At 39.8% G+C, this 12,415-nt stretch overlaps 1 protein-coding gene across 1 annotated transcript; it reads left to right on the plus strand.

Annotated features, from left to right (window-relative positions):
• Positions 1-57: 57 nt before the first annotated feature.
• LOC101173533 (gap junction alpha-3 protein-like) lies at positions 58-10,819 on the plus strand. The gene is made up of 5 exons (XM_004066675.5): positions 58-278; positions 4,093-4,151; positions 4,863-4,951; positions 5,053-5,606; positions 7,381-10,819. Exons 3-5 carry the CDS (start codon positions 4,883-4,885, stop codon positions 8,204-8,206), a joined length of 1,449 nt encoding a protein of 482 aa, XP_004066723.1. The 5' UTR covers positions 58-278; positions 4,093-4,151; positions 4,863-4,882; the 3' UTR covers positions 8,207-10,819.
• The last annotated feature ends 1,596 nt before the right edge of the window (positions 10,820-12,415 follow it).

Here is a 12,415-nt window from a genome sequence, read left to right on the forward strand (position 1 = left end):
CACCCACAAGCACCCCCTCCGCCCCGCTCCCCTCGTGCGCCCCATGCACGAGGGCACCAAAATGCGTGAGAGTGGCGCATGGCCTTGGCCACGCGGGACGCAGCCGCTGCGCTTCGCCTTCGCGGGACGGCTTCCACGCGCTTTCTTTTTTCTTTTTTTCAGCATCTTCTCTGAAACCAGGAGAGGAGAGACAACCTTCCTCTACCTCCTCCTCCTGTCCCGCCGCCTCCCACACCCACGCGTGGGTCTAAGAAGGGGAAAAAGAGGCCGCTGCAGAGGTAAGCAGGTGGATGCTGGAGTGAGGGGCCGAGGTGGGAGGGAAAAGGAGGGATTAGCATCTTTACACCTGCTGGATTATCAAATGCTGCGTTCACGACCCCGTGGGAAAGACGAGACGCCTTCAATTGAAGCCCAGGATTACAGAATATCACAAAGTAATCAAGTAGGGCATTTAAAATACTCAGTACGTGTGTGGTACTGTAGAATTATGAAGTATTAGACTTCAAAAACTCATTTAATTTCTTTAAAAGCAAACTTAATCAGGTGATTTTCTTGGTTTTATCTAATGGTTTCCCTATCGTTAAGAAATTAAGGCCTATGCTGTTTTATTTACTTAATTAAATACTTAAAATTTGCCCTGAAAAATACACAAAAGTACAAAATACAGATTGAGCCCTGATGTGGATGATGACCTTTGACAATTGATTTGGAGTTTAAAGCAAAAAAATTATAATAACGCAGTGGAACTTTATGCTAATTGCCAACTATTACATTTACTTATCACTTGTGTTATCTATCTATCTATCTATCTATCTATCTATCTATCTATCTATCTATCTATCTATCTATCTATCTATCTATCTATCTATCTATCTATCTATCTATCTATCTATCTATCTATCTATCTATCTATCTATCTATCTATCTCTATACACACTACAGGTTGTTTTATTTAAAAAAGTCCTGAATGAATGAAGCTGAATTTCACAGCAAAAATAAAGTATTTACTATATCAAATCGTATTTATTACTGTCAAAAATCAAAATCAGTTCATTATAATTCTCATAAAAACTAAATTTTTCATTTAAAAACCCAATTTTTCTGTTTTAAAAAACATTTTTATCACAACTAGTAAAGTTGTTTCACAAGGTTGAGACTTTTATTCTGAAAGCCATCATAAACATGATATTTATGACGCAAATCTTGTTATTATCAAGAGATTTTTTATCCCAAAATGTGTTTGTGATTGAGATAGAAGCTTCACAATCTGTTTGGAGTGGAGAATTGCTTTTTCAAAAAATTTGTGCGTTTAGGTACGGACAGGTCTAAACTCCAGTTATTTATCATTACATTTGGATCATAATTGAAGTATTTAAATACTAGAATCAATTTAATTTAAGGAAATCTGACTTTAGATTTTTATTACGGTTCATTTTCTTCTTTTTTTGTAATTCTAGTTGTAGATGTTAAAAATTTGACTTACTTTTTGTGTAATCATGAAATTGTCATTTTATTTTTTATATTTTTGGATTCAATGCATTTTCTTTGATTCCTGTTTGTCACTGTGACTCAAATAATTTCCAGTTTACAGGTCAAACTAACTACTGACGTCTATAAAGTGGACAGAAAGAGGCGGGGCTTAGAAGTTGGGCTGTCTGCACATGCTCTGCAGGGTTCCAGGGTGCAAACGGCAGACCAAGAGTTAATGGTTTGGGAGGTTTGAGCACAAAGAGCTCTGATCCATCGAAAACACGCAGCAGCCAAGAACAATGTCCATCTGGCGGCTTCTCCATTGTCCCGCTTTGACAGGCGGGATTTTATCATGTCAACACATCATGTACACGCCACCGTGAGACCGGCGTGCACACTTACTGTACTCGCCGTAGTTTTGTCTGTTGGGAATTTGGTTGTAAATGTAGGATTTTATCAACAAAACAGACAGTTTCCAAACTTTGCTTGAATACAATTTTAGAAATATTGAGTTGAACCTCTTCAAAAGCACCAAAATGCTTTCACGAATTTGTTTTTCGGAAGAAAAAAAAAGCCCCAACTGGAAGTCGGTTTAAGTGTGCGCTCCATGTCGGCGAGTCCCGGGAAAACATTTGCCCCCCTCAGCATTCCTGGGATGTGATGAGTCCAGCATTCAACCGGGACGACTTGTTATCCACACATTCACTTCCCGCAGATGGCCCGCCATTGTCCAACTGACACACATCGCACACACACAAATACACACAAACCGACAAAGATGAAAACGTTTTCAAGCTAACCATTTCAATTGGAAATATTGGGGGGGGGGTCTTATTTTGGATTCTACAGTGGGATTTACACACATAACTATTAGGTAGCCTTTTGCTCTGACCCTAAAAAAAATAAATTTCTGGAATAGAAGAAGCACAAAGTGTGAAGCTACGTTCACATTGCCCTAGACAACGCCCATTCAAGCAGCCACTTCCAATAAAAAGTCTATGGGTGTGTCCAGACTGGACACATTTGGTTTGCCTAAAGTGAACCAGAATCCAAAAAAAAAAAAAAAAAATTTCAGTTCAGTCTGAAAACACCCAAGTGGACCCTGGTCTAGTACCAGGAACCGCTCTTGGACCCGTCCTAGTCTCTGTTTGTTTCCAATTGGACTGAGCTTTGGTTCGCTCTGATATTCCTCCATCTCCGTATTCGGAGTGGAACAAATGGACCGAAACGGCCACCGTAGCCGGTGGTCACGTGATGCAAGCAGAGTTGGAATGTAGCAACCAATGAGACACAGCAATTCACTGAAACGTGATCGGATGAATTCAGGCTCATTAAAACGACTTTTAACGTGATACACATTTCTTCCCACACTATTTTCCCGACAATCTATGTGTCATAAACACTGATCAGCGTACCTTCTTAGCTAACGTCTCCTTAGCAACCGCCTTGCAGCCTTCGCCGTACCAAGCAAGTAAAAAGTGTTTTACCAGACCTTGATGCAGACGTTCAAAATTGATCAGCGAAATATAAAGTTTGAATAAGTGCATTATGCCAAGAAGGATTGCAAAGCGCAGGACTTTCTTTATTCTTTCATTTTTTTTGCCCCACCCGCCTAATTTCCTGGCCAATGACTGCAGAGATCTTTAGTCACATGGTTTTGTTTACAAGATTTGGTTTGACTCGGAACTGTCCGGTTGAAAGGCAGACCAAACACAAGGTTCAGGACTTGATCTGGACTAATTTAAATAGACTTGGTCTGGAACAATTAACTTTTCTAGTTTTCTAGTCTTGTAAACGCACGTATATTTGCATTTTGGGCTTCCGCATTCAAAACTATTGTGTTCATGTATAGCTAAGCAATTTTTTACGACCGATTTCAGGCCCTACATACAAAATATTGCAAGTTAAACCCGGTCTAACCGACCAATTAGGGACTTGGATTTGGTAGTGAAATATGGGTGGCGTTTAAAAATTGATTATGAAGGAGACATGAATAAATATGGTTTGTGCCCGGCCAAATCCTTCACGAATTGGAATAGAGCTGCGAAAGAAAAAGCCCGCAGCACGATTCATGTCATTTACATCGCTTCGACATTTCGCACCAACTGTAGGTGGAAGACATGCACTAGTAAACAGTAGACAAAGAAGATGACATGAGATAGCTTAACATTTTCTCTATGGACTCATGGATCGATCTATGACTTGGTATATACTGTGTGGCTCACCCGCATCCCTCATACAGGTTCTTCAGCCGTACTCTAAGGATAGGTGTGATTAACCCTTACTATCCTAGGCACTTTAACATTGGGAGTTGGGTAATCTAGACCCCACAAGACAGTGTGCTAAACCTTTTTTCTTCAATTTGTGATTTTTGATCTTCACTTCACATGAAATCCTCTTCACCTTTATCCACCTTTGTCATGGTAGGAATAACACGTTAATGTAAGGATCGGGTCATGTGGACCCCACAGGATAGCACAAGGGATAAGACTTTTTCCCATCTATTATAAATGTTTATAAGTTATCACAAAGGGACTTTATTGTGGTAATATTATTATAAATAATATTTTGTGATAATTTACCATGGAATTCTGACAGAAACCTTTTGTCTTTCTGTTCTAGATATTGACAATCTCCTGATTGGTCGATGGATTTACCACTGACAACGCAACAGTATTTTAGTGAGTGTGCATCTTTTTTTTAATGTTATCTATACTAAAGACATGTTTAAAAAATGATTTCTGTATGTGGGTCTATGTCAGTTGACATTTAAAATGAACTTTAAGAGGGATGTCTAAATGGAGTAAGAGACACTTTAGCAACTCTAAAGCACAGCGGTGGAGGTATGCTGATATGGGCATGGTTTGGAGAACTTAAGGAAAAATGTGAAGCTGTCCATTAGACGTCGAAAACGGAACACAAACCAAAGACAACTGCCAACTTTACAAGAAAACGTTTCAAATTTAGCAATATCTTCCATGATCACTGTTATTGTAAATATCACAGCCTTACGGTTTTGACATTGTTACCAATATATACAAAAAAAACAAACATTGCTGGAATCTCCTTAAGAAGTAAAAAGTAAAGGAAAACATTACGAAATTAAATAAAACAAGTGGAACAACAAAATGAATGTGGTTTTTGTTTCGTTTTAACAAACTATAATTGTTTTTTGTAACTATAACTAATCATTTTACAAGCAAAATGAATTTTATTGTAAATTAAATGTTTTTTTTCTTTTTTTGAAATAGCAAGGAAGAGCTACGTTTTCATCTAAATGACACAAACAAACTGGATATGACTGGTTTCTAAAGACTGGGTTTCATCTTTTTTCACTTCCAATTGGAAGATTTGCACAGATTTTCTAAAGTTCTCAGTTTTTTCTCCCCTAGGTTAGAAAATCGAGTGAAGCATGGGTGACTGGAGCTTTCTGGGGCGTCTGCTGGAGAATGCTCAAGAACACTCCACAGTGATAGGAAAGGTGACGGATCGGAACCACTTTAGCTTTAGTTTTGTCACTAATACTCAGTTATGCAATAGATTGGGGTCGTTTTTAAGTGATTGTCTTTGTCGCCTCTTCAGGTTTGGCTGACGGTCCTCTTCATTTTCCGCATTCTGGTGCTGGGCGCGGCCGCCGAAGAGGTTTGGGGGGACGAGCAGTCGGACTTTACGTGTAACACGCAACAGCCGGGTTGCGAGAACGTGTGCTACGACGAGGCTTTCCCCATCTCCCACATCCGTTTCTGGGTGCTGCAGATCATTTTCGTCTCCACCCCCACCCTCATCTACCTGGGCCATGTGCTTCACATCGTACGCATGGAGGAGAAGAGGAGGGAGAGGGAGGAGGAGCTCAGGAAGGCCGGGCGCCTCCAGGGGGACCACGACCCCCTCTATCACAACGGAATCGGCGACGGCAAAGGAGGAAAGAAGGACAAGCGCCCGATCCGGGATGAGCACGGAAAGATCCGGATTCGTGGGGCCCTTTTGAGGACCTACATCTTTAACATCATCTTCAAAACATTGTTTGAAGTGGGCTTCATCTTAGGACAGTACTTCCTGTACGGGTTCCGCCTGAGGCCGCTCTATAAGTGCGCCCGCTGGCCCTGCCCAAACACTGTGGACTGCTTCATCTCCAGGTTACTGCTTTTCAGTAAACTGTCTGATAAAGTTGAAAAGTTTCAAAATTGAAAATCAAAGTTGAAAAGAAACCACCTTTTTGAATTTGTTCCAACCTTTCTAATACTAGAAGAATATTTCAGAACAAATGGAGAAATCCTAGCTCTCCGGTTTTTATGTTTTTATCTAAATAACACTATAAATGTGCTCCACATACGTATTTAGAACATTCAAATTGTACTTTAACTTAAAATAAGATGCATAGAAGAACAGATTCAGAAAAAGACCCTGGGTTGGATACCATTTATTCTTCATTCCTGTACTGTCACCTTTAGATAATTAGTTTGGTATGCAACATGACTGACTCATAATTTATTACGTTCATACCACCCTTTGCAAGGCCATTCAAGTGGCCACTTCCGAGGAAAAGTCCGTAAACGCACACTCGCATTCACGCATAGCTAAGCAACTATATGTGAACGTTTTTGGGCTCTACGTACAAAACGCGTGGCCTTCCAACGCATGTTGCCAGTTAAACAAGGTTAAACTTTGACCAATCTAATTTGGTAGGGATGCGATGGAACTCGCCAAGCTAAGTGTAGCTAGTTTATCTGGTGAACCCGGACACGGCGACTAACCTGTGTTTGTGTTTCTAATAAAGATAGGCAAGGCCAACCTCCTGACATGATGGTAATCCATGTCTGTCATTGCGAGGACGGTAGCAATGAAACGAACTGTTTCCATTTTGTAACCAAATCGCAATATTTCACACTAAGCCCCTACCAACTGCAGGTGGTGGACACGTGCTAGTAAAATTCTAATAAGAAATAAGCCCCTCCCTGCTTGTCTAGTGTGAACAATATGGGCTAAACGTCAAACGTCCGGTGTGTATGTATCTTAGCAGATGACACCGAAATGACACACGCTCTTTGACATGACGTAACTCTTCGACCGTTCACGCAATCCATGTGAATCAGCTGATTCACATTGATCAGCTGATGACGCGGAGAAAAGCAGCTTTTCCAACCGGCTAAGCAACACACGACTAGTGTAAAGTGGCGCAAAGCCGCTTTTCTTCGTGACAGAATTATCTGATTTACGCTGATTGAGTGAGCACTATCATCACAAGGCTGCTTGTCTCAGTGTAAACAGAAATAACATATCCCAAATGTATTTCTTACTTCTTCGTCTTAACGTAAGTTTTCAACCCTTTTTTCTTAACGTCATTGAGAAGAACGTAATTCCAAGGTATGGACAAGTGTTGTGTATTGCACCAATTCACAACACTTTTTTTTTTTTACTGTTAAGTTTAAAAAAAAGTGTTGCTTTTAAAACTCGTTGGAATTACCTTAATTGCGCAAACAGTAGAAGAGTTACGTTACTTCAAGACCATTCGACCTAAGAGCAAAAACAAAAATGCTAAGCCCTTTGACATCAAAACTCTTTGAATTACCATTATTTTTGGACTGTGTATACCACCAAAAAAGTGGCTTTGCTGTGATATCGATGAAAAGCTGCTTTTCTCTGCGCCACTTTCAGTTGGTTCTACGCTAAATGCTTGAACACTTCACTCCTGTAAAATGCTGCAGAGCAGCGGAAAGCTGCTTTTCTCAGCTTTCAGAACTCACCGGAATTATGTTCATTGCGTAAACAGTTGAAGAGTTACACTAAAGCTCAAGGTTGGAAGGGTTAAGCAAATTAAAAAACATCATAAGGAGCAACGTTTCTCATTTTTCTACCATTACTTTCCAGATTTTATTCCTTTAGCTAACTAAATCTGTTTTTACCCACCAGGCCCACTGAAAAGACAATCTTCATCATCTTCATGCTGGTGGTTGCATGCGTCTCTTTGGTCCTCAACCTACTGGAGATCTACCACTTGGGCTGGAAGAAGGTCAAGCAAGGGGTTACTAACGAGTTTATTCCTGAGAGTGAGTCGATTCTAGGTCAACATGGGCCTGGGGATGCAGAGACGATCCCTGAACAGGTCTCGCCATCCGCGCTCAACCGATTGCCGGAATACGCTAATGGTAATGCTAATGCAAGCTTCATGGGGGATAGAGCTGCCGAAGAAGGAGCCTCCAGTCCAGCTGTGATCTTCAACCCCAACATGGCTACAACCCCAACGCCTTCAGAACTCAACGTGGATGGTGGTGCCTTCCATTCGGATGTCTTCCTGTTGGAGGTGAGGTCTCCTTCTTTTTCCACCAATGGGGAGAAAGTAAGCATTGGCAGCCATGGGCAGCTGTCGGAAATGGAGCAAAACTGGAGAAACATGGCTTTGGAGCTCCACAATCCGAATGGCAATAGCTCCTCCTCGTCATCTTCATCCTATGCCGAACCTCTACCCTCTTCCCCGACCTCTGCCTCCTCGTTCTCCCCCGAAGACGAGGCGGCCCTTCAGCAGGAGAACCAACTCTCCATGTTCCCCACGCTCCCCCGCAACACGCCTCTTTCAATCATTGCACCAGAGGTGAGAGCAGCGGACGAGGAAAGCCCGGCGGTCCAGAACGAGGACGCCACAGCAGAAATGCATCCGCCTCCTGCTGACACCAGGAGGCCGAGCCGGGCGTGCAAGTACAGCGGCGCCAGAGCCCGGCCCGATGATCTGGAAGTGTAGCTAAAACGTACACACTCACCACAACAGTGCAAACCTACTCTTTACACAGCAAAAAGGGTACATAAATATACAAATATATGCAGCTTTCTAGATCCACACACTTTGATGCTTCAACTGGAAAAGAAGCAGAGCATGACCAACAGAGTACGAAGCCTCTCCAACTCTAAAGGCCCAGACGTCCTGAGGAGCTCAGCACACACTTGGTTCCGTCATGGGTGAATAATGTCAATTTGTATAAAAGACGAAACAGAAAATCTTCAAAAAGAGAAACATCTAAGGACGCCTAACCTTAGAAAGTCAGTTTGATTTGCAAAATGCCGTGTGTAGACATGCGATTGGTCAAGGCAGGAAATCTCGTAAGAGTCATTTGTCTCAGTTTAGCATACGCAACTGGAAACAAGGCAGCAGCTCGCCTCATATTTAGTAAATCTGTGAAAAGTTTGGCTGAACTACTTTTTGTCAGCTCTTTAACTTGCCGTTAATACAATAAATAGAATTCCAAGTCTATGAGTGAACTAATTATGATGTCTACTTCAAAAGAAATCTTTAACTGGCATTTTCGCTCTTTTAGAATTAACAATCATAATTGTACACATTGGAATTGAAAATGGTTTATTATCAACGTCAGAGACCAGCTATTGGGGTTAAATAACAAACATATATGCACCTTCTCTGTGTCCTTTATAACATTTGAACCACAATGCGTGTCAAAAGCTGCAAGTTATTGATAAATCAAGTTAGAAGTCAAATGGAAATTGAGTACTTTTAAGAACTTTTTCTAGTTTTTTAGGTGTTAGTACCAACAACCGTATAAGAGAACTGGACTGAGTGTTACCTCCTCTCTTGTGTTCCAAATAGGAACTACTCGTGGAGCCAAAGTCCAATAGTAGGGCGGAGCTATAGGGGAGCAAAAGGGAGCAGGTGCCCCATCTAGCAAACCGCCCTCCCCCCATTTTACTTCAATGTTAGCATCCTTATTGACAAAGATTAATACAATGTAACGGTAAACATTTTTCAAAAAACTTATAAGCAGCAAAAAGTCCTGTACACTTCAGTTATGTTCCAGCTTTTTGACTTTGGAACCACAGAGGGGTCTAAAATTTAACAGAAGGGCCGGAGATCAGTGTTTTGGTAATCTACCTCATAAGAGAAAGAAATGACATGAAATCTGGACGAAAAAAGGGTTTAATTTGGACAAATTTAGAAAAGCAGAATGTGGCGGCCAAACGCTCAATTGTTACAACAGAGGCTTTAGTTCTCATTTTAGTGCCAATACCACTGATCACTTGATGTCCCTCAGGGAAAAACGCCAACATAAAGAAATGCTGCGTTCATGTGGTGTTGGAAAGATTGGAAAAATGACTATCCGACTCAGAAAACACACATGAACTTTAAGGATTATCAACATCCTAATATAGTTTGGCGGGCCGCATACGGGCACCGGGCCACAGTTTGCCCACCCCTGCATTAAAGTGAGCAAATTAAAGCTAACAAAAAAGCTTCAGAAAATTTCTTACAGCTGTAGGAAAGAATAAATATACTTCAATTACACATTAAAGTAAGGTAATTAAGGCTAACAAGAAAGCTTCAGAATATGTCCCACTTTTTTCATCTATTCTAATTAGTTCTTTCCCTTGCTTTCGGTGTTTATGCTAAGCTAAGGTAACTTTTTTTTTGCTGGTTTCATCCTAGAAATCAAAATTACTGATGTGGCGTTGATGTTGTCTGACTTTGAACAAAAATAATTATTTTTCAATTTTTTTTTTAAATTTATAAATACAAATAACATAGGTATTGGTAGCTCGTTAGAGGCCAAATCTATTGAAAGGGATGAGGGAGGACTGAAGGCTATTTTATGTGCCTTTACGTGTATGTAGACACGGGTACTGTTTACATATTTTTAGCACAGATCTGGGGAAAGTAAGATTATTTATTATGGTGATGATTGGACTTGGAGCATAGAGGTATTAATAATGTTTATTCATATTTTTATATTTATTTTGGCTCTTTGATGGGAGACGCCACAGGAGAGGTTTGCACTTTTGTTCTTTCCTTTTTACTTCTTAATCCTAATTTTTTGTGACGATAGAGCTGATCAGCCTGTGGGTCTGTTGAATGTGTCTGTTGAATGTGCACTGCTCTCATCCAGCCTGAAGTTTCAATGAAGAGAGGGGATGCACTGTCAGAAAGCAATGATGCAGTCCCACACTGAGACAATGCTCTCTTAGGCTTTTCAGGCTGCCAGTGTGTCTTCTTTCTTCTTGTCTTCTGTCTTCTTAAACGCATTTCTGCATTTACATGAGAGCTGCACAAAATATATAAATATGTAAATATATGATATGCATCACATGATGCAGAGCGGCCTTAATTATGAAAGTTGTTCTCTGTTCAAGGTGCAATTAACATCCAACAAAAAAAGCGGAATTATTCATTTTGGAACTGGTTCAATTTTTTATTTCAGGCAGTTTTAAAGAGCTGCAGCAGAAAAGACGAGTTTAGGTTGTAGGTTTTGCAGCTTGAGCGGAGCATAAACTCAGTAAACCTTCTTTAGTGGTTGTGTTTGCAGTGTGATTCAGAACTCTCAAGTTTCCACTGTTTCGTTAAAAAAAAAAAAAAAAAGTATACCAGAACTATTAGATTTTTAGAAAATAAATTTTAAAAAGCAAAATGATCCAAAAAAAAGGTAATTTTCTGTTTATGGTTATTCCTTTATTTTTTGTTTTCAAAATGCATTCCTGCCAAAACTAAAACAATTAGAAAACATTTTTTTTAGTGTTGCAACATAAAGCAGATTTTACTCATTTATTTTATACTTTTAAGACAATATCTAATTTAAAACACTTCCTCATTTTTTCCCAGCAATATCTCCTTCTGCTCCCTTTAGGGGGCGAGTCCTCCGCCTCCAACTAACTACCCTCATGTCCTCCTTTAATGTGTTGCAAGCAGTATATTAGTTATTAATAGTTAAGAAATCATACTTGAAATAGATTATTTATAAATATTAGGCCATAACCAGACTTACAAAATACCAAAAAAGTGACTTTTTAAAAAATCTGATTAAAAAAAAAACACTTTTCCTCCCTTTTGTATTTTTATGTAGTGTTTTTTTTCTAGGTATGTGTTGCTGTAATTAAAGAAAGAAGACTTTAGTTTGTCCAAAATGGTGCTGATGTGGAAAACTACTAGATTTTCTATGAATGTTTTTCAAAGTGCCTTAAATAGTGCCTATAACATTCACGAGTGACCTCAGGAGGAGTCGCTCAGCTGCATTCATAGCAATTTGGAATTCACTGAAATACTTAAAAATGTTGCTACTCAATAGATAAATATTGAGAAATGCATTTGTGAGGGAAAGTTTTGCAATATATAATACAGTTATCACCATTTAGTGACTTTGTAAACCCATTATTCACTGTGAAAAACTGACACCAGCCTCCAGTGGCCATTTGAGGTACTGCAGCATTTTGTAATTTGAGGTTTGTTTCAAATTCGGGGATCCGTTTAGAGCCAAAACTTCAAAGAATGCAGTGAAAATGCTAGCATGGATGCAGAAGCCCAGCTAATGCACCATGACAGATTTGTCAGAAATTAAAAAGATGGATCATGTAGTCTTGAGGTGAACTCAGCATGGTTCTTCCAAGAGGTACTATTTCCACTTGTAATCCGTTGTCCAATCTAGTCTTTTTATTAGTTTGATATTTTTCAAAATGAAAAGAAAGGTCTTGTGAATGCCTAAATGACCAGTTATTGATCTTATAGAGCTAAACACAGATAACCTAAATACCTCTTTGTTCTGCCAAGTAGACTAAATTGTGGTTTGCAATCCAAATTTGTGTGTTTTGTGAATCACCATGCAGTTTGATCGAGCTCTTTGGAGAGTCTTGCTTTGAACTTTTGACCCCCTGGGATATTCTTACAGCCAATCCCTATTTGGTGCATAGTTTTCAAGCTCGTAGATGCGGTGCAACAAAAACAGCAAGCAATACTGGAGCTTTCCAGGAATCAGGTTTTTAACCAGAATCTGAAAGTATAAAGTTTTTAAGTTCTTATCTTCCATTTTTCTTGAATGCAGCTTCGCAAGATAAGTAAGCCTAATTAAACACTCGAGATAGACCCAATTCACCATAAAAGGCACCAGGATTTTGCACATAGAAGCTTAAAATCAGGCAAGGAATCTCTTTATAGCAACTTCCGACTGTTTTTCGGGAA

This window comes from Oryzias latipes, chromosome 2 (genome assembly GCF_053564925.1).
Source record: "Oryzias latipes strain Hd-rR chromosome 2, Olatipes_Hd-rR_3.1".
In the NCBI taxonomy this organism is placed as follows: Eukaryota; Metazoa; Chordata; class Actinopteri; order Beloniformes; family Adrianichthyidae; genus Oryzias; species Oryzias latipes.

What these genes read in the sequence shown, in the direction of transcription:
- LOC101173533 (XM_004066675.5), top strand. Translation starts at nt 4,883, where the DNA reads ATGGGTGACTGGAGCTTTCTGGGGCGTCTGCTGGAGAATGCTCAAGAA. An exon ending in ACTCCACAGTGATAGGAAAG is followed by an intron (nt 4,952 to 5,052) that starts GTGACGGATCGG and finishes TCGCCTCTTCAG; the next exon opens with GTTTGGCTGACGGTCCTCTT. An exon ending in GTGGACTGCTTCATCTCCAG is followed by an intron (nt 5,607 to 7,380) that starts GTTACTGCTTTT and finishes TTTACCCACCAG; the next exon opens with GCCCACTGAAAAGACAATCT.